This window comes from Pinus tabuliformis, chromosome 4_1, assembly GCF_031772625.1.
Source record: "Pinus tabuliformis cultivar Carrire ecotype Pingquan chromosome 4_1, CPIR1, whole genome shotgun sequence".
NCBI lineage: Eukaryota > Viridiplantae > Streptophyta > Pinopsida > Pinales > Pinaceae > Pinus > Pinus tabuliformis.
In genome coordinates this window covers 502,747,381-502,774,807 of record NC_142303.1, presented here as the reverse complement: position 1 = coordinate 502,774,807, position 27,427 = coordinate 502,747,381, and the positions used below count along the sequence as shown (strand labels likewise).

The 27,427-nt window shown below is 35.2% G+C and overlaps 1 protein-coding gene across 1 annotated transcript in view; it reads right to left on the bottom strand.

Annotated features, from left to right (window-relative positions):
* Positions 1–24,190, bottom strand: part of LOC149176742 (gamma-glutamylcyclotransferase 2-1-like) — a 59,352-nt gene extending 35,162 nt beyond the window's left edge. Inside the window, exon 1 of the mRNA XM_089423170.1 lies at positions 23,939–24,190. Coding sequence (XP_089279296.1) covers positions 23,939–24,018 — 80 coding nt within the window. The 5' untranslated portion in view covers positions 24,019–24,190. The remainder of the gene's footprint in view (positions 1–23,938) is intronic.
* Between the last annotated feature and the right edge of the window lie 3,237 nt (positions 24,191–27,427).

Sequence of the window (27,427 nt, the reverse complement as noted above, 5' to 3'; positions counted from 1 at the left end):
TGAGATCAGATGGAGGGGCAGTGCACTATTAGTTGCTAGAATATTCCATTGTGAATATTCCTTGCATGCAGAAGGAACTCTTTCCTTGAGGATTGCGCAGTTACTTCTTCAGGTTTAGTGAGTGTGATGAGGCCAATTCACACATGTGACATCATTGGACCCCAAGAAAAATTGCAAAAGGAAATAGGAGGCTTAGAGGGCTTGCGGAGGACATATACAATGTCTATTCAGTCTGTGAGCTGTATTGTTTGATTGTAGAGAGAGCAGGATAGCTTCAGAGCTAATTCTTTTTGTAACTTGAACAAGATTTCCATTTGTATGATAATACAAAGATTGGGGTTTTAGTCTGAGGCTTTCCCAGGGTTATTTCTTCTATGTTACGTGTGATTGATTTCTCATTCTCAGTTATATGTGTTCTCTTGATCTTGCTCAATTCGATTAAGCTTCCGCAAAGTGTTGTAGAAGTAGATCTTGTATTGTGTTTTAGTATATTGTATAATCTTTTGATCTACGGTGGGAATTTCTACATGGTATCGGAGCAAAGGTGATCAAGGCAAAGAACAATATACAAGAAAGAGAAGTTCGAAGTTTGTGGTTCCTGAATATAAAAATTGAGTTCTTATCACATCTCAATTTCACCGATGGCATTCAATGGTTTAAGACTCGAGTACGCCCTTGATGGCAACTCGAATTATATAGCCTGGAAGAATCGAATGGAGGCAATATTAGGGGATAACGGTCTAAAGGACTTCATTGATCAAGAAGTCACCAAGCCGACCGATGCTAATGAATTGGCAGAATGGAAGAAATGTGTGGCTAGAGCAAGGAGAATCCTCCTAGAGGGAGTTCGAGACCACATTGTCTCGAGCCTCCATGGGAAGGAGACATTGTTTTCAATGTGGAAAACATTGAAAGATTTATATCAGAACAACAAAGATCAGAGGAAGCTAGCGTTAAAAGACAAGCTTCATAAGATCAAGTGTGAAAAGGGTGACACGATCTTTACATATCTGAACAAGCTCACCACTTGCCGGGATGAGCTTGGAAGTGTAGGGATCACTATCGCTGATGATGACATGGTGAGTCTTGCACTCCTCGGTCTTCCTAAGAGCTAGCATAGCTACTAGGACTCGTTTAATGGAAGAGAAAAACTGCCAGATTGAGAACAACTTTGGTCGGATCTGATGTAGGAAGAAATAAGAAGAAGCACCAGAGATGGATCCTCATCGAAGCAAGATGATGAGGAAAATCTAGCCTTAGAGAGTAAGGCGAGGAAAGGGAAAGGGAAAGCATCCCATTCCAAATCCGGTTCTTCCCATGGTGGGAAGAAGATTGACAAATCGAAAGTGCGATGCTTTCATTGTCATGGAGTGGGCCATTATGCTACGAATTGGCCACAAAAGAAATCCAAGAAGGGTTGCTCGAAGGGATCTGATGGTGAGGCACTCGCCTCACAGTTTGAGCTGGATTTCTTGCTTATAGCAGGCATGGTTTCATCCATGGTGGGATGTGTGTGATACCTGGATAGTGGAGCTTCATTCCACATGTCAGGTGACAAGTATCTTTTTAGTACCTTGGAGGAGAAGGATCTCCAGATGTGGATCGAGATGGGAGATGATGGAAAGTACTGTGTTTCAAGTGAAGGTACGGTTGTGTTTTAGAGGGATAATGGAGCTCCCCTCACCCTGACTGATGTAAAGTATGTACCAAGCCTGAAGAAGAATCTTGTGTCTGTCGCTATGCTAGAAGATAAAGGCTATGATGTAGTCTTTAGCAAAGGAAAGGTATTCCTAAGGCATATCGGTATTGGATAGACAAAGCGAATAGGGATTCAAGTCAAGAATATCTACAAGATGGAGGTAGACGAATATGCTGCTTTGAGTTCCAAGGCTGAGATGGTGCAGAGCCAAGATGTTGGTGAGCTATGGCTTAGAAGATTGGGCCACTTACACCATGGAGCCCTAAAGATCATGCAGCAGATTTCTATCAGATTACCCAAGGGAAAACTTGAGAAAATGACTACATGCAAAGGTTGTACCTTGGGTAAGTATGTGAAATCTTCCTTTCTAGATCGAGATAGTAGAGTTGGAGCAATCTTGGAGCGAGTTTACTCAGATGTTTGTGGACCTTTCTTTACAGCCTCCACCGCTAAACAAAGATACTATGTTATTTTTATTGATGATTTTTCTTGTAGATGTTGGATATACTTTATGCAAAAGAAGGATCAGACCTTCTTGAGGTTTCGTGAGTTTAAAGCCTTGGCAGAGAAAGAATATGGGAAGAAAATAAAAGCCTTGCGTAGCGACAATGGTGGGGAGTATGTCTCCCAACAGTTTAAAGACTTCTGTGCTATAGAAGGTATTAAATGAGAATTGATGGCACCCCATAACCCACAGTAGAATGGGGTGGCCGAAAGGAAGAATAGATCGATTGTGGGAGTAGCTCGAGTGATGTTGCATGATCAAAGCCTACCACTGCATTTGTGGGCTGAGGCATGCGAAACAATAGTATACTTGCAGAACAGAAGCTGCACCATATATTGGGGATGAAGACACCTATGGAGGCCTATTCTGGGAAGCAACCTCATGTAAGTCACTTCTGAATCTTTGGATCATCAGTTTATTGTCATGTGACCAAAGATGCTAGGAAGAAGCTAGACCTAACAGTTGAGTTGGGAATACTTGTGGGGTACACGGATACACCTCACAACTATCGGGTGTACCTGCCTTCCTCTTAGAGGACTGTGGTACGTAGGGATCTGAAGTTCGACGAGCAGAAAGCCATGCACTTATCACTTGAGAGGGAGCTCAAGTTGCATGAAGATGAGGAAATTTCAGTTCCTAAGGATGAGGAGCCTTAGATTGATGCGGAGCAGCCGCATGCAGAGGATTCAGGAGTGGAGACATCCACTCATGCTGATACTTCCAGAGATGGGTGGAAACGCTCAAGGGAAGATGACAGGTTGATGCTGGATGCGTGGGAGAATGTGGGACAACCATCTTCTCAGCACAGACAGAGGAGGTCACCCGAGTGGTACACTAGGTACATGGCCCTGGTTGGGGAGTGTGTAGATACCGAACCTTCTTCATTCGAGGAGGCAGTGCAACAACTAGTTTGGGTTGATGCAATGGTAGAGGAGTACAACTCTATCATTCAGAACAGTGTGTGGAATGTTGTCCCAAGGCCTCAGGGTAAGTCATTGGTGAGTTCCAAATGGCTTTACAAGGTAAAGCAGACAAGTGATGGAAATGTTGAGAAACATAAGGCAAGGCTTGTTTCCCAGGGTTCCTCACAGGTCAAGGGGATTGACTATGATGAGAATTTTGCTCCTGTAGCAAGGTACTTTGATTAGATCGATATTGGCACTATCAGCTCAGATGGGGTGGAAGATCCACCAGATGGATGTGAAGACAACATTCCTCAATGGGAAGATTGAGGAGGAGGTGTACATTGAGTAGCCAGAAGGTTTCGAGACCTTCGATTGTGAGACACATGTGTGCAAACTCAAGTGGGCTCTGTATGGGTTGAAACAAGCACCCTGTGCTTGGTGCACCAGGATTGACAGCTATTTCACTAGTTTGGGCTTCACCAAGAGTGAAGCAGATGCGAAACTTTACCACATCATGGTAGAAGGTAAAGCATTGATCATTTTTCTTTATTTCGATGATATGATTTTGATGGGTGATGATCAGCTGAAATAGTCTTACAAGGAGGACCTTGCAAGAGAGTTCAAGATGAAGGACATGGGCCTTATGCACTACTTTCTAGGCATGGAGGTGTGGCAGAAAGATGGGGAAGTATTTGTGTCTCAAGGCAAGTATGTCAATGAGATACTCAAGCACTTTCACATGGAGAAGTGCAAGCCCACGCAGACTCCTCTAGCTAGGAACTGGAGGGAGGAGGATGCTACTTCAGGTGAGGTAGTAGTTGCTATTGTTTATCGGTAGCTGGTGGGTTCACTTATGTATCTGGTGAACACACGACTCGACTTATGCTTTGCAGTGAACTAGCTGAGTCAAGCTATGGTTCAGCCTACCAAGCTGTTTTGGAAGGCAGTGAAGCATGTGCTGAGATACCTCAGAGGCACATCTCAGTTCAGATTGTAGTACATATGAACAAAGGGAGTAAAGCTTCAGGGCTTCAGAGATGAAGATTGGGCAGGGAGTCCATCAAACCAGAAGTGCACTTCTGGAGGAATCTTCAACCTTGGTTTAGCTGCAGTTTCCTGGTACAATAGGAAACAGAGATTAGTTGCACTTAGCTCAGCAGAGGTTGAATACATGGCTGCTAGTCAGGTTGCATGTGAGGCCATTTGGATGCGGAAGATTCTAGTGGGATTGTTTGGTCAGATGATGGATCCTACAGTGATATACTGCGATATCCAGAGTTGTATCAAAATCTCAGAGAATCTAGTTTTTCATGATAGGTCCAAGCACATAGATATCCGATATCACCATCTTCAAGACTGTGTGGTCAAGAGTATCATGTTGCTTCTGTATGTTTTGACTGAGGAACAGGATGCAGATATTTTGACTAAGGCATTGTCAGGATGCAAATTTGACTTCCACAGAGACAGGATTGGGGTTACTGATAATCCCTTTTTTGTTGAGAGGGAGTGTTGAAAATAGCAAAAATAAATGTTAAAAATAACACTTCTATAAATAGCAATTTAGTTAGTGTTGATCTTAGCAACAATGGATGGAAAAATGGAAGTGCTAAAAATAGCATTCTATAAATAGCATTTCAGGACACCTTCCTATTTTAGTCAGTCCCTAAACTAAAATAGTGAAGTAAAATTCGAATTTGATCTTAGCAACAGTTTGTAAAATAATTAATTAATTCATCTTGAGTTAATTAGTTAAGGAAAATCAAACTTGAAGTCTATGTGGGGACATGCAATAGTTTCTCCATTAATTGAGAAATTTATCCATCAGTTAAAGAGATAAGGATGAGTTGTAAATAGTTGACTTAGTTAACTGAGTGAAGTCCAGTTAGATTAATTCAAACAATTTGTTGAATTAATGTAAGTTTAGTTAGTTAATGCTTTCATGCATGTAACTACTGCACTTCAGATAACTAAGTATTCTCTCATAAATAACTCATGCATGTCAGTTTAGATAGAGACCCAATTGAGATCAGACGGAGGGGCAGTGTACTATCAGTTGCTAGAATATTCCATTGTGAATATTCGTTGCATGTAGAAGGAATTCTTTCCTTGAGGATTGCGCAGTTACTTTTTCAGGTTTAGTGAGTGTGATGAGGCCAATTCACACATGTGACATCATTAGACCCCAAGAAAAATTGTGCAAGGAAATAGGAGGCTTGGAGGGCTTGAGGAGGACATATACAATGTATATTTAGTCTGTGAGCTGTATTGTTTGATTACAGAGAGAGCATGATAGCTTGAGAGCTGATTCTTTTTGTAACTTGAACACGATTTCCACTTGTATGATAATACAAAGATTGGGGTTTTAGGGTGAGGCTTTCCCCTGGTTATTTCTTCTGTGTTATGTGTGATTGATTTCTCATTCTCAGTTATATGTGTTCTCTTGATCTTTCTCAATTCGATTAAGCTTCCGCAAAGTGTTGTAGAAGTAGATCTTGTATTGTGTTTTAGTATATTGCATAATCTGTTGATCTACAGTGGGAATTTCTATAGGGGTCCAAGTGGAATAGATGGGTGGCCACTAATATCCACTTGGATCTGTCCTCCCCCCTTAGGAAGCAACGGTCCCCATTGTGTTGAGTGCCTCCATGAGATGGGGAAACTTCTGCTGAACTTGATCCCTGGTGAGCCGCTTGCCTTGGTACAGGAGTTGGCCAGCTTTGACATCCTGATAAAGTTGGATCTTCTACTGGTGAGCATTGTTGATTTGCATGTCCATGATCTAATCAGTTGCGGCCTATTTGATGCAGTTTGGGTTTAACTATGTTGGTGTGAGTTGTTCTGCAATGTCGAATGTGTCCAACAATGGTGGAAATTATGGCCAAAGGTGGTCTACATTGAAAACTGAGTGTAGACCAAGGAACGGTGGAATGTTGACCTCCAAGAGTGTTTGGTATGTGTTGCCAAATTCTAGATTTCTCTTGTAAAGATGTGGCCACCCCACAATCTTGTGCCCATAAGAGTCAAGCACATTGGTCAGTGCCATGACCGACATTCGGCTGAGGCAATCTGCAACATTGTCGGTGCTTCCCTTCTTCTACTTAATGTTCAAATGGAATTGTTGCATGTATGTAGACTATTTCTAATGGCGATCGTTCTGCAACTTCCCCTGTGTCTATATGAACTATAGGGGTTGGTGGTCTATATGGATGACCGTTTCCTTTCCTAGAATGAATGCTTCCATTGTCAACACGAATGCACAATGGAATACATCTCTTTGTCATAGGTGGGATACTTTCAGATTGTGCCCGAAAGTGTCTCATTGTGATATTCCAGGGATGCCCCTATTGAGTAAGAACTGCACCAATAGCATAGTCAGAGGCATCTGTCTCAATCTCAAATGGTTGCTACAGGTCTGGTAATGTGAGCAATAGTGCAAAGCAGAGGTGATGCTTCAACTAGAAAAATTCCTTCTGTTGGGATTCAAACCAAAAGAACTTTTCTTTCGCTCCTCCCTTGGTGAGTTGACTCAAAGGCCAAGTGATATGAGAGAATCCCATCACGAACCTGCAATACAAGTTGGCAAGACCCAAAAAGTTGTGGAGCTCTATTAGAGTGGTTGGGGCTGGCCAATCTTGAATGACTTGTATCTTGGCTAGGTCCACATGCACACCCTGCTCATCAATGATGTGTCACAGATATTGAACTTGGGTCATACCAAAAGTTCATTTCTCCAAATTGGAACACAACTTGTGTTGTTGCAGTGTTGCGACAACTTGGGTTTTCATAACTTGTACCTGTTGATGTAATTAGTATATATAGGAGAAAAGATGTAAGTCAAAGTCATGAATAAGGTAGTAATGATATGAGCATAATGAAATATCTCTATAATCCGTGTTTGGGTCGTGAAGGAAAGGCTCTACAGCTGAGTACGCGGAGACCTAAAGTCTGTAGTTGAGTGCGCAGACACCTGCAACTGGGTGCACAAATCGAGGAATTGCACGTTGTTTAAAGGAATTAATATAAGAAGTGCAGTTTTTATGGACATAACTTTTGTATGATTATAATGTATCTTTTGCTTTCTGTTCAATATTTTGGTTATATTTTACTTCTACGTAGTATTGTTTATGGTTGTTAATGGCATGGTTAAGTAGATAATCTGACCATACGAAGTAATCTATGTATGTTAAGGATAAAAGAACATATAAATACCACACCACATCATCCATCAAGGTTTCAGAAACCTAGTTCTGCATCCTCCCATAATCACTTTGGGTGAGACTGCAATCTGCTTGCAGATCATTGGTGAGAGGGTCAGTAATTGAGGGTTTTGTTGTTGCACAGTAAAATTTGAACCTGGGTCATGCCATTAAAAACCATAAACAATACCGTGCATAAGTAAAATATCCAAGATACTGAATAGAAAGAAAAAGATATAATAATCATACATAAGTTATATCCATCAAAACTGCAATTCTTATATTAATTCCTTGAAACAACGTACAATTCCTCGACCTGCGCAACCAGCTATAGGTGTATGTGCACTCAAATGTAGACTTTAAATCTCCACGCACTTAGTTGCGGAGCCTTTCCTTCAATACCCAAAACATATTACAGAGATATTTCCTTATGCTTGTATCATTACTATCTTATTCATGACTTCGACTTACATCATTTCTCCTATATATACTAATTACATCAACGGGTACATCCAAATACCATGGTCCTCCTAAAAAGAATCAAATATTTCCCAAACAAATTACAAAAATAAGGGACTTCAACCCACCCTACAGCCCTTAAAACATCGCGCGGTACATAGCTTCGTGGTACGGCGCACTCCGCTCCATAAAATGTGGAGATTCACCAAAACTTGGGACAAGTTGGGTTGCACCCAACAACTACTATGTGATTTACAATGTTCCAGTGTCTCCAATTTCAAGAATAAGGTTAACCTAAGGACCCTATTAGGTGGGTTCAACCTCTAAGGGAGTGACATGTCCATGGTACATCCATCAAATGGTAGGTGGCATGTGATATAATGAAGAAATATAGTGGGACATTACGGGAAGGTTCCAAGCCACATGCCACAGTACAAGGGTAGATATGATAGGGGAATCCCACACTTTGGTGTATGAATGTAGGAGGGAGAAATCGTGGTACATGAGTAACCTCGACCCTTTTTTTCCACCCTTCTTCATATGCCTTTTTCATTTTATTGATTTTTCTTTTATAACTGCTTGGGGCTCTAGGGGATGAGAGCATAATGTGTAAGATATAGTAGTGAATACCCCTTAGGTGGGGTATTTCATCACCCACCAGGGGTTGGGACAATCATGGGTTCGTTAATGATGTAAGGGGGCCAATATAGGAGGCCCTAGGAACTAGGGTGATGGCAATAATGATGGGCGTAGAGCTCATGTTGGATTTTTCCCACATGCTAAATTTGTATGTCTTTACCATCTTTTGAATTTTATGGTACATTTCTTGTTGAGAGTGGCCAAATTATGCTTTTTTACTTTATTTTTAGTTGCATCAACCTTTGGAGCATTGTTGTAGGGCCGAACCAAAGTGTGGACAAGGGGAGGGGGAGGCTAACTCCTTATGGACCCAATGGATGAATGTGGACTTGGATGGGAAATGTGTGAAAAGGGTTGTAATGAGAAGAGAGAAGTGATGTATGTGGTGTCGGGAAGTAGGACCACACAACCAAAATTGAGATTTCCCATGTAGTGCAATCCCTAAAGCTAATAGCCAATAAAGGAGATCCCACAAAACTAGGATACAAGGTTAACCACCAAATTGGATAAAGGAGACAAGAGTACAAACCAAGCTCATTCTTTATTTCGAATCCCCCCACTAATCTATGCCCAAAGTATCCATGATAAGTAAACAAAAATATCCTACTACATAATGAAAACCCATACCTTCGGGGTTGGAAGGCCCACCTTCAAACATACGATCATAATAGATGAGCGAGGGAGCATATGGTTGGCTCAAATGGTAGAGATAGTGGCACATCGAGCTATTTGGTGGTTGCAATGGGTTTTTGGCTATCGATTGAGGACCATCTAGGATAACAATTCCCCCATATGGATATCACCAAAAGATGGTGGGTAACAGAGCCCACAACTCATCAAGAAGAGTTGAGCCTTTCTTAGAGTATATGCTTGTTGCAAAGCTGCTCCATTTCAGTAGCAATGCATTTAGTATAGAGATGGTCATATTTGAATCAGAAATTGTCTCCCCAAGCCCCTACAAGTGATCTCTTATTTGAGATATCTTCATTAGAAAGGAATCCATAGCCTCATCCTTTGATTTCTTAATTCTATATATCTTGTTCCTAAAATACATCTTCTATCCTAATGTACTTATAAAGTACAAATTCACTAGCTTGTCATACATAGCCTTAGAAGTTTTCAAAATTGCGACAAATGGAACAAGCAGATCCTTAATGGATACAACAATGATCCTTTGTGCCCTTAATTCCCATTTCTTGTACTTATTTCTTGAGTTTCGACTTTGCTTGGTTAAGTAATTTCACTAGTAGCATATTCTATTACTTCATATTTGGTAAGTGCCAGGTCAATCATTTTCTTCCATACTAGGAAATTTGATGAGCCAATGAGCTTATTTCTTTCCTTGCAAAAAGAACCCATATGACCTTTAGATTCAAACATAGAGTAATAATATGATACTTACTTGATGATTAAGAGTCTTCCCTTTTTAATGATGTCTCAACTATCTTGAGGCTTTCAAGATCTTCAAAGAGACTTCAATGGCTTCCAAAAGTAATGATCCCAAAATCCTTCGATGCTTCCTTCATGGTGGTCTTTCAATGAGTCTTCAACTAGATCCTTTGCTTAAGAGAGAACAACAATATTATTGTAGTTTTCTTCAAGCTTTTCTTCTGATGAGACCCTTCTTCTAGATCAATAGGTCTTCCTTTTCCCCTTAGAAAACCCTCCTTGTGTCCACAAGATGATCCTTCCAACTCCCTTGTTTTTCACCTTAGCTCTGTTACCATGTTGGAAAATGCAAACTGGTAGCTATTAAATCCAATTTTCCTCAACCTTAATACTTGTTTGTGAACTTTATTATTATTCTTGTGTTTATTTATTATATATTCTTCATCAAACAAATGTCAAGAGAAACAATAATAAAGACAGTGGACACGGCTCCAAGCCAGAGAAAAACCCCTCCAAGGAGAAAAATAAGAAAAAATCCTCTCTTCTTATCAAATCTGCTTCAAATGAGAGATAAAGACCAAAAACCTAGACTAAGGCCACTTCCATGTACCAAGTCATCCCTTCTAATATCACAACTCAATCCTACATCAATCAACTTCCAGCGGCAACTTCGACCATACAACTTCAACCTGCAATTTCATCAAGCAAATTCGACCTACAACTTTGGCCCTATAGTTGTTGCAAAAACTCTAATTCAACTTCTTTAAGAGATCCTTTTTAGAGCAAGAAAACTCCTCCTAAGGTCAACGAAATCAAGGAAGAGTATTCCTTCTTCCAACAACTAGATCCTGCACTTCAATCTACTACAATTCAGACTTATAGTTTCAACGCTCTTTGTAGTTGCAGAAACCCTAGAATTTTGTACATGTGAGAGAGATAGAGCCTGAAAACAAGTTTTCTTCTTTCTAGACCTTCGCTACACCTTCCTTGTCTCTTCTAGCCTTAGATCAAAATTTTTATCTTGAGATCAAACTTGATGATGAGTGAATCTGAAATGAAGTCAAACTACTCCTTCATATAGCCTTTCTAAGGGGTAGAATTCCCTCCTTTAGGATGACTTGAAGCTTCTAGGGCCGGCTTGTACTTTGAAGGTTTCCAGGACTTCTAGACTCAAAATAAATTCTTTTACAAGATATATTTTTCCTGAAAGGGTCTTATAAACATGATGTGGACTGTCTTGACTCGTAACAATAAATCCTATGACCTAACAAACCCTAGAAGCATGAATAACATGATTTTACCTAGAAGACCATCAATAAAGAGAATGAAATCCACACTTTACAATAATATATATATATATATATATATATATATATATATATATATATATATATATATATATATATATATATATATATATATATATATATTGAAACGAGTACACCAGCAATTATGAAGACTGAAACTAATTATATTTCCAACAATTCCTAGGTGCCTCCAAAGGTTGAATTAGTCAAAATAATTGAAGGGGACATAGAATGTTATGAACCTTGCTCCTTAGAGATGATAAGCAAGCAATAATTACAGTCCACTTTGAGTGGAAACCTCATTTTACAATGAATGCAATGTACTAGACAAGATTTTATGATGCTAAGACTAGGTATCATTAATGTGTGTATGTATGTACGTGCGTGTGTGTGTACACACACACATATGAGACAAAGGGTACAATTATAATAAAATGTGACCATGAAAGGTTTTATCCCACATGAAAACATAACAATATAAATGTAATAACTCAATATCTAGGACTTACTAATGGGTTTTAGGGTTAAAATTGTGATTATATAGGGCTTAACATGTTCCTTTCCTTTAAACAAGTTGTTTCCTCAACCTTTGATTATCTATAAGCGTTCCTCCATGAAAAACGAATCTTTCCATGTCACCTCTTCCATTTGATGAGGTATGCACTAATTGCTCAATTCTCAACTAGTCAATCCTTGTTTATAGGATTGTTTCTAGTTCTAGTATTAGTTTACATTCTTCGTTAATCTCTTGTAAAATGGTTTGGATTGGGATATTGTCACATATTAACTTCTTTAAGAAAGAAACATGGAATAGTAGATGAACATGTGAATATGGAGGAAATTCCAATTTGTAATCCATACAACCAATCCTATCTAACACCTTATAGGGGACATAATACCTTGATGCTAAGAGAAACCTTATAGGGTAGATAATACCTCGATGATAATTTATTGTCCTCCTTTTGTTTCTTAAAGTGCATATGCTTATATGGTTGTAGTCTCACAAATACTTAATGCCCAACTTCAAATTCTCTTTCACTGTAATACTAACTTGGTTGTTGTTTAATCCTATTTTTTGTTATAAGCAAATTGTTCTTCAATAGTTTGAGAACTTATTTTTGGTGCAATATGTGGTTGTCTACTATTTGAGACTTTATAGTACCTTCCAAGGCCGATGTGATGGATTGAAGATGATATCCATAAAGTTCCATAAATGGTGACATTTTTTATGTAGTATGGAAGGATGTGTTCTACTACCATTCTGTTAAGACAAACCATTTGACCCGTTATGTGTGTTTAATAGTTGCAAAACAATGTAGATACCCTTTTAAACATTTATTCACAATCTCAATTTTCCCATCAAATTGAGGACATCTAGATGATCTATAAGAAAATTGTGTACCCAAAAAAGAAGATAATTTATTCTAAAATTTCCAATGAAAATTGAATCTCTATCACTTACGATAATATATGGTATTCGATATAGCTTTTGGACTATTTCCATGAATATTTATACCATTGTAGTTGCTTTAAAATCATCATAAAGAGACTGAAATGGACATACCTTGTCATTCGATCTACCACTACCATAGTGACACTCTTCCCTTCATATTTGGGTAAACCTATAATAAAATCCATTAAATCTTCTTCCCAATCTTGACTTCGTATAGCTAATGGTTGTAGGATCTTTCGGTCTTCATTGTATCTCCCTTGTTTTGTTGGAATACTACACATTTAGCCAAAAAACATTTGCACACATGCTTTAAGACCCTCCCCAAAAAATATTTCTTGGTCTTATGGTATGTCTTCAAGAACCTTAAATGTTCTCCTACACGAGAAATGTGTAATTCCAAAAGGACCTTTTTTTTGAGTTGAAAATTCTTAGATAAGTATAAGCAATATTTATACCACAACAAATATTTTTTCCACGTGAGTTTTTCTATTGTATCGAGATCCTCCTGTAGTTTTCGAATTATCTTGTGTACCTTATAATATTGCTTCAAATCTATCCTTGCTTCTTCTGCCTAGTCAAATCATGGAATATAAATAGCTAATAGTAAATTGTTTGTGTCTTCCTCTTTCCTTGAGAGTACATCTACCACAATATTTTGTTTCTACATTTTACAGATAATTTCAAAGTCATAACCCAACATATATGTAACCCATTCTTATTTCTCTTCTAAATATATTATTTCTCCCAAGAATTACCTCAAACTATCATGATCTATTTTAATTTTGAAGTTACTTCGAACGCCATTTCTTAAATGCATGTAATATGGCCAACATTTGTTCTCATTATGAGTTTGAGTAAGTTCTTTCTTTTAAGTTTTCTACATTAAAAGTCAAGGGGCCTTCCTTCTTGCATCAAAGTTAAACCAATGCCACATCTTGAGGTACCACACTCCACAATGAAGGTTTTTTCGAAGTCATGTCTCGCTACGATGAGAGTTGTACACATAGCATCTTTAATTTTCTCAAAATATTTGGTTGCTTCTTTAGTCCAAGAAAATGAATCCATCTTCAATAATTTTGTTAGAGGTGCTAATATTTGTCCATAAATCTTGGAACAATTGTGGTAATATCTTGTCAATCCTAAGAATCCTTTCAGTTTTTTTCCAAGGTATTAGGGATTAACCATTCCCTCATAGCTTTGATTTTGTTATTATCCACTTTGACACACTTTATTTACTATTATCTTTTATTTCATTAATTAATTAATTAGTTAATTATTTTATTTTATTTTATTTATTTTTTAACTTGGAAGGATTTTCATATAGTTTTTTTTCTCTTCCAATAGTGTTAAGACCTTGTCAACATGTTGTACATGGTCTTCCCAAGATTTTTTGTAGATCAATATGTCATCAAAATATAATAACACATTTTTTAATGGTGGTTTTGAAAATAGAATTAATCAAGCTTTGAAATATTGAAGGTGCATTTGTAAGTCCAAATGACATAATAAAAAAATTATAATGAACTTCACATGTTCTAAATGCTACTTTAGGAATTTCTTCTTGGCTCATTCTAATTTGATGATAGAAACAATGGAGATTCAACTTAGTAAAGAAAATTGCTTCATGCATTTTGTATAAATAGAAGACTTTACTTTTATTGTCATTTTTTTGAGTTGTATATAATATGGACACACATGCCATGAAACATCCTCTGTTATAACCATCACTGATAGTGAAAAGAAAGCACTTTGGCTAGTTGGAATGAAGCCAACCTCTAAAATTTATCGAACTACATGATCAATCTCACTCTTTCATGCATATGGATTCCTATAAGGCCTAATGTTAGGTTTTCTACTTCTAGGTTGTAAATGCATAGCATGGTCATGATCTCAAGTAAGTGGAAGACCCTTAGACATATCTGTAAATTCCTAGGAACGATGGTTTATAATTTTTCAGAGATCCACTGGAGCAAAGGATATAGATGTCTCAACATATAATGAAAACAATTGTGTGATTACAACATAACATTATTTTTAGTAATTTTGTAATTCTATTAGAGCTTATCACTTTACAAGGTTCCCCATGCGTATATCTAAGTTCAATTTCCTTTCCTTCTGAGGAAAATATTATGAAAAGATATTGAAAATTTAATGTTGCTATTGCTAAAGATTGTAACCATTAGACCCTAATACACCATAAACACCACTCATTTGGATTCCAATCACGGTGCCATCCAATAAATACTCCCCCATATTCAGCTTAATACTATGGAACTTCCCTACAATTTATGGTACCTCCATTTGCAATCAATGCTTGAAATTATAACATTGTATATATAAACAAGTTAAGAAGTTTTTACAATTTGTAATTGATGAAGTAATGGGTACTACCTGAATCAATTCAACATTGTTAATTTTTTATTTTTTATGTATCCTTTTATCTCGAGGGTTTGTGGAGTACTGATATCAACCAATGCATGACAAGATATTGTTGGATCAGTCTCTTCTAGCTCTTAATATTGTGATAGTTCCAATTATTTATCTTCTCAATATTCATAGTCTATGTAGAATAAGTTCTCTTCACCACATTTATGTCCCTTACTATATTTTCTATCATAGTTGAAACATAATCCATTTTCTCTTCTTTGATCCATTTACTAAGGTGTTAGCCTTGTTCGTTTAAAAAAGGGAGCATGATTTTCTCTATAAGTATTAGTGATTGATTTTCTAGTGGCCATATTTTTACTTCAACTTCCATGCCAGATTGAAGGCATGCTCTAGATATTTAGGTTCAAAGAGATGCACCTCATGTTAGATTCTTTCATTTGAAGTTCCCATAAATGGGTCTAGAAAATTATCCTCTAAAATGTTATTTACCCCGAGACTCAACTTTTGGAATTATTGAATGTTCTCTATAACTAGACTTTTTTTCAAATATTTACTAATTGACTAAAAAACATATTTCTCTTGATATCCCTATAATTTGCTAACGATTCCTATGTAAAAATGGACCAAGATATAACACAATCATTTTTCATTTCAAAAATCCATTGATACCATACCTATTGATCTTGTTTTAAAAACATGGCTCCATATTTACCTTTTCTAAGGCTACCACTTGGTGTAGATCAAACTATTGCTCCATTTCGAATATCCATGTCATAGGATAATTATCATTAAACTTCCTCATATTTATCTTTGGAATGTAGTAGTTTGTTGGTGCCAACTTGAAGCCCTGATGATGAGGAACTTGGAGGAAAAAATCATAGTCATGGTTCTATGCTTCAATATATGTGCTCTCCAATTGTGATAAAACAATTCCCATATGTTATTGAATTCCAATACAATTTTTCTTGTTATTGTCTTGATTTTACTTGGATCCCAATATGCCTTTTAGGAAGCCTCTCCAAGGGAAGCTTTTCCATGAAATTCATGGATTTTTTTTATTTATTCCTTGACAAATTTATGTATTTTTGTCTTGATAGGTTTTTTTTTTAATTTCTTCCATATTTTCCTCCTTTTTCTTTTTCATTTCATCCTTCATTTCTATTTTAAGGTTTTCTTGAGAGATTTCCACATACAACCATGCATTTCATAAACATTCTTCTCTAATTGGGAGAACCTAAATTGTAAGTATTCACTTTCTTCATGGGTCTTGAATGAGCCTTTAGGAGGTATAATTAGTGTAGCAACTTTTTTTGGAGGAATCTTGGAACATAATAATTGTACCACTCCTCATTACAATTTTCAGTCACAGAAAAAAATGGATTTTTCCCATCAAAATTCATCTCACTTGTAAATTACATACCTTTAAAACCTTAATTTGGAGAATATCTACATAGAAAACCCTTTTTTTGATATATCTTTGAGTTTTGAGCCCTTCTTTTTTTGAAATTTTTGTCTATAATCCTTTTATGTGTCTTTTCTACATTTCCATAAATGTGACGCAAATTTGATGTTTCAGGTAAAAGTTATGGAACTTTCCCAAAACTTGTTGAGTTTTGGCCTCTTCCCAAGAGAAAACTTGTATGAGATGCCACTTTTCCAATTCTTCAAATATGGCTATGAAATTTCACCTGAAGTATATCATTAAGTTTCCTCATATCTTTGAAATTTTCATAGTTTGGAGTGTACCCACAATTCCAAATTATAGTAAAAGTGCTAAGATCACTTGTTTGAAATTGATTTCAAGACCACTCATAAACCGCAACTTCCAGAAGGTATTTTAGAAATTATAGTGAAGTAGAATCTAAAATTTTACCAAATGTACCTTGTGAAATTTTCTCAATATGCTCCAAATTTCATAGTTGGAAACATCATAGAAAAATGATTATAATGAAAATGCTGAAATACCTCATCTAAAATGGATTTTAGGAATGATCATAAACCCTAACTTCCATAACGTATATCTCTGAAAGTATAAAAAAACACATTATGAAAATTTAACAAGATGTTTCCTGATATCTCTCCTCAATATGCTCAAAATTTCACCATTTGAAGCATCACATGAAAGAAAGTGATAGCAAAAATGCAATGAGGAATCATTGGAAGTAGCAAAACCCTAGGATTATATGTTCTGATAGCAAATGCTATGAACCTTTCACATTAGAAATGATAAGAAACTAATAATTACAATCCACTTTGAGGGGGAAACCTTCATTTACAATGAATAAAATGTACAAGACAAGATCCTATGATGTTAAGACTAGGTCTTCTGTGTGTGTGTGTGTGTGTGTGTGTATGTGTGCACATGTGTGTGTGTATATATGTGTGTGTGTGTGTGTGTGTGAGAGAGAGAGAGTGAGAGAGAGAGAGAGAGAGAGAGAGAGAGAGAAATGGTACAATTATAATAAAATGAGACCATGAAAAGTTATATGCTACATAACTATACATTAAAAGAAATGTAATTACACAAATTTAAGGATTAATAAGGGGTTTTAGGTTAACATGGAGCTTATATAGAACTTAACATAGAAGAGGTAGAAACAACTTAGGCATTAACACTAATTCATGCACTAAGAACCCTATTAGAGCAATGAAGAAACTTCCCTATGAGTTGAGAGAGTGAAAATATCCACAATTATTCATTGTGAGAAGATTTCTAGAAAGAACTATGAATCAAATTTATAATCTATCCAATATTTTGGGTAAACAATCCACCTATTATAAATTTCTAAAATCATTACTAAGAATTCAAATTAATAAGTTACTATTAATTTACTATAATATTTTATAAAAACATTTCTAAAACATTACATTCTCTCTCCTCTTAATTCTAATGATGTGTATAAAAAATACAACAATCCCTAAAGAAAACCAAATATGTAATCTCATGAAATATAATAGATTACAATTTTCTAAAGTTATATCAATAATAGTTTAAGTATTGATTGTACATTTGTTATTTGTAAATTTTTTGTTCCATTCTTTTTCCTTTTAATTCTATTGATGTGTATAAAAAGTGCAACAATGCCTAAGAGAGTCAAATAAGTAATCTCATGGAATATAATGGATTACAATTTTCTGGAGCTGCATAATAATAGTTTAGTATTTGTAAATCAATGGCAATGTTGTACATTCGTTATTTGTAATTTTTTTTGTGTTAGTATTCAATTAATTTTGACATACTTTGGTGTCTGTGGAATGTTAATCATATAATCTACTAAATCACACTATAAATATAGCACTTATATTTGTGATAATGAAGTTTTTAATGTTCTAAGAATATTATCTAATTTTATGTAAACATAATGGTTAGAAAATTGATAAATTTATTACATGTAAAATCACTAACTTTATCTACCAACTTAAACAGATCTCATTTAAATCACTAACATGTGAAATACATGTGCTAATATTACGTTTAACACCCATTATTTCAATTTGCAAGGTCGTTGTTTACACTTGTTTAGTGCATTCTTCATTTCACAAAATGTCCTTTGTTGCAAACCAACAACTAAGAGTATTACCACAAATCACTATTCAATCTTTCTATAGATAAGGGATGTAATGAAGACCTAAATTATGTTTATGGAATTAAACTAAGGAAAAAAATGTAAACCATCAAGACGTTCAAGATGATGCATACTCCATATTTCTAAAATACACATTCAATTTTAAAGCATTGAGCACTGTGATTGATATTAAAGTCACACAATCATCTCTATCAAGCTCAATAATTTAGTGAAAACAATATCGATTCATATGGGCTTCACTAATTTTAAATGAAACTATATATTACAAAGATTACTTATGGAATTTCTAACCAATCATAGTGAGAGCTTTACTAGTTTTGGATGGAGATATATATTACAAAGATAACTTATGGAATTTCTAACTAATCGCAGTGACCATGTTTAAATAGGTATCTAGCAAAGACATTTGGATAGGTATCTACGAAAGGATACCTATAGAAATTAGGTATCTAATTGTAGAAATGAAAAATAAAAATCATTCTCTTTCTTTTTTCAAATCACTTAGTTTGTTAATATTTCTTTTTGTTTTACTAATTTATAACGATTTTTTTCATATTTATGAAAAAAATATAATATAATCAAAATTGTTATTCTATATTTTAATATCGGCTATGTTTTTGTTTTATTTATTTATTATTATATGAGTAATTTAAAAAAAATTAGTCCGTTTGGGGTAGCTCAAGTGGCGATGGCTGTGGAATGAAGTCTCACTTAACCGGAGATCTGTGGAATGAAGTCTCACCTAACCGGAGATCTTAGGTTCGAATCCTATGCTACCCTCCCCATAGCGGGGACATGAATAATGAACATCAAGCTTACCAAAAAAATGATATAGCTTCCGATAAAAGAAAGATGCTATAGTTTAAGAAAATAAGTTTAAACATTTAAATGTTGTTTCAAAGTAATAATAAAAAGTTAAAAATATAAGTTAAAAGTAATACAAATAATAAAATTCAATTTATTACATTGTAATTTTGTTTTATTAATAAAATTATAAACAATTTTTTAAATAAAAAGAATCATAAAATATATATCACATTCAAATATATAACATATAAATACTAGCTAGCTATAAATTAAGATTCATTATATCATATAAATTAAAATAATGATTATGCAACCATATTTAAATTTAATTAATAAGCACATAAAAACCTATACTTAGAAGAAACTTACGATATAACAAGATCCTTAATTATGGATTTTCACCCCACTTTACCATGGATATTATTAACTTGTTAGGTTGAGAAGTCTGCTCGAACTTATTCTAGAAAAGATGTTATAATGTTATGTAAAATATTTTGAATCAATCAAATTACTAATTGAGATTTTCACAATCCATAGTTTTTTTTATAGCATTCTTTTTGTAATGTAACTTATTTAAAAACATAAAATTCCAAAATATATATATATTTTTTCCAAAAATTAATTTGATTAGAAAAGAACGTGTACCCTACCCTAGTGCCAAAGACATTGACACCTTTATCTACACCATTAATGATTCCACCCCAATTCAATATGGCACAGTCTTCTTCTTCCCATCAATCTGTGGCTAAGCTATGGTTTTCAATCAACTATAATATAGGTGAAGGCAGAATCAACCCAAGTATGGGAGCACTCCATTAATGATGCCGATTATAGGAGCACTCCATTAATGATCTCTTTGTCAGGTTAGTCTCACCACAACTGGCCTCTATGGTTTTCATAAAGTTTTCAGTGCAATGTACTCATGTACCTATAATTTCGCATTGGCTAAAAATGTGAATGTTGCAATATATATTGCAAAAGACAAGACCAGATTTCGCATTGGCCAAAAATGTGAATGTTGCAAACTATATATATATATTTATTTTGCAAAAGACAAGACCAGATTGTTGTTGCGATGACTATATATCATTAAAAAAATCCATGAATATACCCTATAAAACAATTGAAAAAGTTAATTATGACTAAAACATTTTAATTTTATTATTTTATATTTTTATCTTTTTTTCAAGTATTTTTTTGGGTTAATTCTATTTAAAATCTAGTTAATATTTTTTGGTTAAAGGTTAAATAAAAGATTTTAATTTCAACTTATTATATTTAGTTAAAAAATCTATAAATATATCATATAAAATAATTGGAAAAGAGATTATTATGATTAAAATATTTCAATTTTATTATTTTATATTTTAGTTCATTTTCAAGTATTTTTTTAGGTTAATTTTGTCTAAAATCTAGTTAATATTTGTTGGAATTACAAGATTAAGTTTTGTAGATTACACAATTCAAGTGCCCAAAGGAATATTTTCAAGTATCCCAATACTTAACATGTTTTCAAGTTTTGTATTGTAAAAGTGATTTGCACCTCAAAAGATTTGATCCCTCTAGGTGAGTGTTAAAGGATTAAGATGAACCTATACAGGTAATTAACTAAATCATCACTTTATTTAAAACAACAATACTTGTTATTAATCATAAAAATAATTAACATATAAATTAAAATATATATGCATTTAAAAAAATATGTAACAAGATTATTGATCATGGAGATTCATCCCTACTTTATCATGAACATTATTAATCTATAGATATACTTTGTTACAATACTATGGGCCAATAAGATGATTTATCAATACCACCAGCCCAAAAACTCATAACTTATTTCATATGACACACATTTTTTGAATTAATGAATTTAATTAACATGGCAAAAAAGGACATAACTACTTTGGAAAAAATCTAAGCCTTTCATTTGTGTATAGTACTAAGAATATTCTATGGAGATTAAATCTCTACCATCCACTTAACAATTATAGATAATTAAATTAAAATTATGGAAGCTCTATTTCAAAATAGGCATGTCTTTCAATATAATGTGTTTTTATAATATATATATATAATTTTAAGGTTTTAGACATCAAATTGGTGTATAAGATTTTCTTTTGGTGGAATAAGGGATCCACATCTGCAAAAGAACTTGACTGCTAAAGTCTATGAAAGCATACATATTCTACTTTTGTAGATTTTCTTTTGAAAAAAAACACATGCTCTTAACTATTAAAATAATTTTTCTTCACAATAAAATAAATATTAAACTTCAATATTGATTATAATATTATTCTAGCATGGAAGGACTTTTCAATTTTGATAAATGTTACTCTTGGGTACGCCAATGTCAATTTTCAAAGCTAGCTATGGTGTTGATTTTCCCTCTCAAGGGTGAGGCCAATGTCAAGTTTCAATACTGGCTATAACGTTCTTGTAAGTATGGAATAACTATTCAATTTAAATGATCACACCCAAATGCTTTGTGTTGCTCCCTTCTCCCTTTCATGAGTTGGTCTAGAGTCGAGTAGTCATCTTTACTTATGTTTGATCCTTTCAGCAGTTCCAATGTATCACTTTGGAGCCTATCAAATTGCTCTATGCAGTGACATCCAAAGCCATCAAAGGAGTTTTGGATGTGACAACTGATTTGAATGGGCTTTTCTTCCCTGCAATGTGCTTGCAGTTGGGAGGGATGGAAATATGAGTGTCTTCCTCCTTAGAAGAGGAGTCCTAATCCAATGTGTTTCAAGACAATCACCCTTATGCTGGCCCAACCTCCTAGTTTGCTTATTCAGAGTAGGAAGTTTCACCATAGGACTGTAATTGTAAGTTTTGTTTATTTCATTTATGTTACTTTGCCCTTAGCCTGTTTGGGATGAAAATCCATGATTTTTCCTTTATCACCCTTCCTCCATTCTAATTCCTAATTTTCTTTCTGGTTTCCCATTTAGGTAGGAAGTAGCATAATCCCACCCTTGGACCCTTCGATTTGTTGACTATTCCCATGTGGAAATGGGATGCGCCTTTAAAGATTAAGTACCCTTCACATCAAGATTTTGACTTGGGAGAATCTTATGAAAAGGGGATTGTGAGGTCGAGGCTGGTGTCATCTCTCTCACTCTACTCCAAAAGATGCTTTCCACCTTTTTATTGAATGCTCTTTTGCGAAGGCCATTTGGGTTCACGTGGCAAATTTGTTAAATATCTGGTTTGTCGGGGATTGGTCCTCCATTTTCGACTGCTTAATGTATTGGCCTTCCTGTCATAGGCCCTTTCATGCTCTTCCCTTATATGTATTTTGGGGGATATGGAGATCCTGAAATGCATTCATCTTTGAGGATCGGGTTCCAGATTATCATTCCGTCAGTGTCAAGGTTGTCGGTTATTTCCTTGAGATCGGCCCTTGGTTCCCTAAACCTTCTTAGTGCTCAGTCCAGCTCCAGGACTTGGGATCTTTTTTCCCAATAGGCTATTTTGATGGGGCCTCTATTGCTGGGGACTGTGGTTGTGGGGAAATCATTAAAATTTTCCCCAACAGGACTTACCATTTCTTTTGGAATGGTGGAGTTGGTTCAAGTTGTCAGGCAGAGGTAGTGGCATTGTGGGGGTTACTCCAAAGCACTGTCTGGCTGGCTATTGACTCCTTGAAGGTGGTTGGTGATTTGTTGTCTATCATTGAGTGGATGCATGGATGTAGGGGCAGAATGCCCTCTAGGTTCCTTTGTTATTCCATTGGATGGATCGTATTTTCATGCTTCGTTCTTCTTTCTGCGACATTTCTTTTCTCCATATCTATCGGGAGCAGAATATGGAAGCGGATGTTCTGTCTAAAAGAGGGGTTTCCCTTTTTTTTTGGCAGAATGTTTTTCGTACTTCTGATTGATGGATCCATCTCACAAGAGGGCTCTTTTGAGTTCTGATTACTAGATGTCTGTTCCTCTGGTTTTTCTCATGATTTTGGCTTTCAGTAGGCTGAATTTTCGAATGTTATATGCAGTGTAGCCACTTTGTATTTGCTCTGTAAAGACTTTTGGCATCTTTTGACTTTGTTCGCAGAGGTGTTTTTTTGTTTGGTCTCTTTATTCTCATATGTAACTTTTTTTTTTTTAATATGAAGAAGCTCTGTTTTTTTTCTGCTGAAAAAAAGGAAGTAGCATAATCACATTCCTAAGGGATTTGCATGTTGGTTTTCTTAGTCCGGCCCATTTCTTCCGGGTTAAAGACTGGCCTAAATTCGTTGGGTTTGGCTTATCGAAGGGGAAGGTGGGCGATATTACTGATTTCCCAAAATGACGTTTCATGCCTTATTGCCAGTGACTTACCCTACCCTCTATTTCCTGCAAGAGAATCTCTACGGAACAACAGTGTAAGGATGGTAATCACAAAGTAGTGTAGCACTAAAAGAAAAATTGGGATATATATATTTTCAAATCTTAAACAATTCAAAGTGAACTGTACATTGTATTAATAGGCCATTGCACAGTGCAGAATGTTTTCCGAGACATTACAAAAACAAATCAAGAGGGTTGAAGAAGGAGATCTAACTCTTTAGCAAAGGGTTTTAGAAATTATTGAATAAATCGCATGAATGGACTTACAGGTTGGGCTCTAAGCTTTCCTCCAAAAGATGGCATCGCTTTCTGGAAAGTCCGAGCTTCATCTTGATTGTGTTGGACATCTATGAGTGCCCTCGAGCAGTTTCTCTCAAACTTGACCTCCTCAGTAGCAACTCGCTTTCTGTTGACGTTCATGGCGTAACTGATCTTTGGGCGGATGAGGCTGGAAACCACGGTGCTGTTCGACTACGACACATTAATGGAGGGAGGCAGTTTGTTGACATAGATTCTCGATGAATGGACTGAGAAGAAACAGCAGTCACCAGGTGAAGAGGGCTTGGAAATGCTGTGTTTGTTTCGGATGGCGGGCAGCCGTAATTGCGTCCAAGGGGAATGAATCTCACTCTTTTAACTGTACGTTTTGAACACCACGAACTCGATCGTCTGTGCATGGATGGCTGGTGACGGATGTGGACAATTGTTTAGGGTACAATTTTGTTTTATTGATTGATTGCTTCCTTTCTTTTTTTTTGGATTTGGGTGATTTAAAATTTTTGAATTATTATGAGGTTGATAAGTGTGTTTATTTTGCAGTAGAGTTTTTAGAGTTTTAGTTTAATTAATAAGTGTTGTAAGAAAAGTTAATCCATGCAATTCAAGTTACAAATTATGATTTTAGAAAAAGTGCAAATTGATATATGAAAAATTAATTGCTTATTAAAGAGTAAGAAATTGCATTAATTTTGATGGGCACTAACCACTAGTAAGTTTATACATTTAGATTTTTATTCTTACTTATTAAAGTGTTGAAGTGATCTAGATCTATGAACTTAACAAAAAGGGAAAATTTGTAAAAACTCAGAGTGAAACAAACTAGGTGGTAGCTTTATCTTTAAAAAGATATGTGATGGCTACATGCTTTAGCCAAACTCAGTTACAATGAGGCATAAAGGGTTTTTTTAACATAAGTAATGAGGAAATCCTAAACATCTAAAAATCCAAGCCTAGGAGATGAAATGCCAAAAGGCTTGTGCTTGAAATTTTTCGAATAAACTAGCCACAAAAAAAACATCATTTAGGGCCTCAAAATCACCCCTGAAGTTTAGTACCTGAAAATTTGTAGAAAAAATGCCAAGATGAAGCATTATACTTTGAGCTAGTGGAGTAGAAGAAAAAATACCAAGATGGAGCATTATACTTTGAGCTAGTGGAGTAGGTGGCCCACTGATATTCACGAACACATAAATAGTAGTGGACAATAACTTTATATTTATTTACATCTTGTTCCTATCCATTTTGTATGCAAATAATTGTTTAAATTATGGTGGGTAGTAACTAATGGTAAATATGTTTTCTATGAAAATTAAAAATGAAAAATCATTGCACAAATATTTAAAAATCATGGCATAAATATTGCAACTGCATCCAAACATTATGAAAAAAAAATTGAGGCAATTATCCACATGTCATTGTATTTTAGAAAGGTTCAAGATATGGTTCAATCAAATATTTGAAAAATATATTTTTTTCAATAGTATTGAAAAATAAATATTATTGTCAATGTTGAAATTAAAAAACAAATTATGAAAAATAACTAAATTATAACTTTATTTTTCAGATTTTTAATTTAATTATCCATAATTATTAGTTGGACTATAGGGATTAACTTCCATAGAATACTATAAAATATTATTACTAATATAATAAATCTCTAGGTGTCAAACCAAGTCATAATCAAGAGTAATTGAACCTTTGATCTTTGAATTTTCATAGATTTCACAATACTTCAATCACCAATGAAATGATATTTTAAGGTTCATGAGACTAAAAATAGACTATCAGACCATTAGTTCCCTATTTTCCACCTTTTGCAATTCAATCATTTTCTTATTCAAATTGATGACGAGCTGGACCAACCTGATGCTAACATATTCCCATAACTTTCTTTGATGTCTTTGAATGTGTCACATTCGAAAATGAAATGATTTTTCGATTCCACTGCACTAGACGTGCAAAATGTACACACCCATTCTTCCCAAGCTTCTTTCGGCCTTTTCCACCATCTTGTTTCACACTGAAGTTGATGCGAGTTGGTCATTAATTGAGCAATAAGAACCTTTGCCCTCCACGAAATGCTAGCTCCAATGAACTCTTTTTGTTGTAGATCACACATAGGGTTGAATTCCTCAATGTAGTACTTCTTCTTTCTACCCAATTCTTTTCTCCATACCCTTTTATGAAACTTCTCCATAACAAAATTATTTAGCTCCTTGCTACTTGTGGGACATGCCTTGAGGTAGATATTTTATTTTTGCACCCATGTGTAGTTTTCTTTCATCCATGTTTTCTTTTTTTCACTCATGTCTTCATTGAAGTAACATTAGGCCATCTACGTACTCCCATTGTTATGAAACCAACTCACAAAAATATAGAAAAGATAGATCAACAACTTAAAAATCAGTCTCTTTGAGGGGTCAACCTCCTTTACATTACACAAATGAACAATTCTTGGATGATACAAATGACAAGACCTCCTTTATATATATATATATGTATATATAGGAGTCTAAGGGGTCATAATATAATCAGAGCCGACATAACAATAATAATGTAAGGGCACAACAATAACAATAGTGAGCTTCTATGGGGCACAATAATAACAATATGGGGACTACATAGGCACAACAATATAATAATGGGGTTGCACTAATAATAATAAGGGGTTACACTAGTAGTATAGGGACCTAACATGCCCCTCTCCTTCAAAAAGTGTTGTCCTCAATGCGTGAGTAGTTCTGGATGCTTCTGTATAAAATTATCATCCTCCCATGTGGAATCTTCAGCGGGTAAATTCTTCCACTTGATGAGATACTCTGAAATTGATCGATGCCGTAGCTATCAGGTTCTTGTTTCTGTGATTGTTTCAGGTTCCAATATGATTTTTCCTTCCTCATCAAGTTCCGACAATATTGTTTGAACTATGAGCTTCTCACCTATAACCTTCTTTAAGCATGAAACATGGAAAACTGGGTGCACTCGGGAAGATGCAAGAAGCTCCAATTTGTATGCCATAGTACCCATCTTTTGTAACACCTTGTATGGACCATAATACTTTGCCGCTAATTTATTATCCTCCTTAGCTTACTTGAGGGACATTTGTTTGTATGGTTATAGTCGTAGAAATATCTAGTCACCTACATCAAAACTTCTTTCGCTGCAAAGTTGATCTACATGTTGTTTAATTCTATTCTACGCCAAAGTGAGGTTATCCTTTAGGAGTTTGAGAACTTGTTGTTGATGCTCGATGTGATATTTCATTGCTTGAACCTTTTTCTTCTTGATATGTCTTTCTATCTTGAGAGTTTGAGGAGTGGTAATTCCTGCCAATGCATTACAAGAAATGGCCAGATTCATTTCTTGATGCTCGATGTGATCTTTAACTTCTTGAACCTTTTTCTTCTTGATATGTCCCTCTATATTGAGAGTTTGGGAAGTGGTAATTTTTGCTAGTGCTTTACAAGATATGATCGG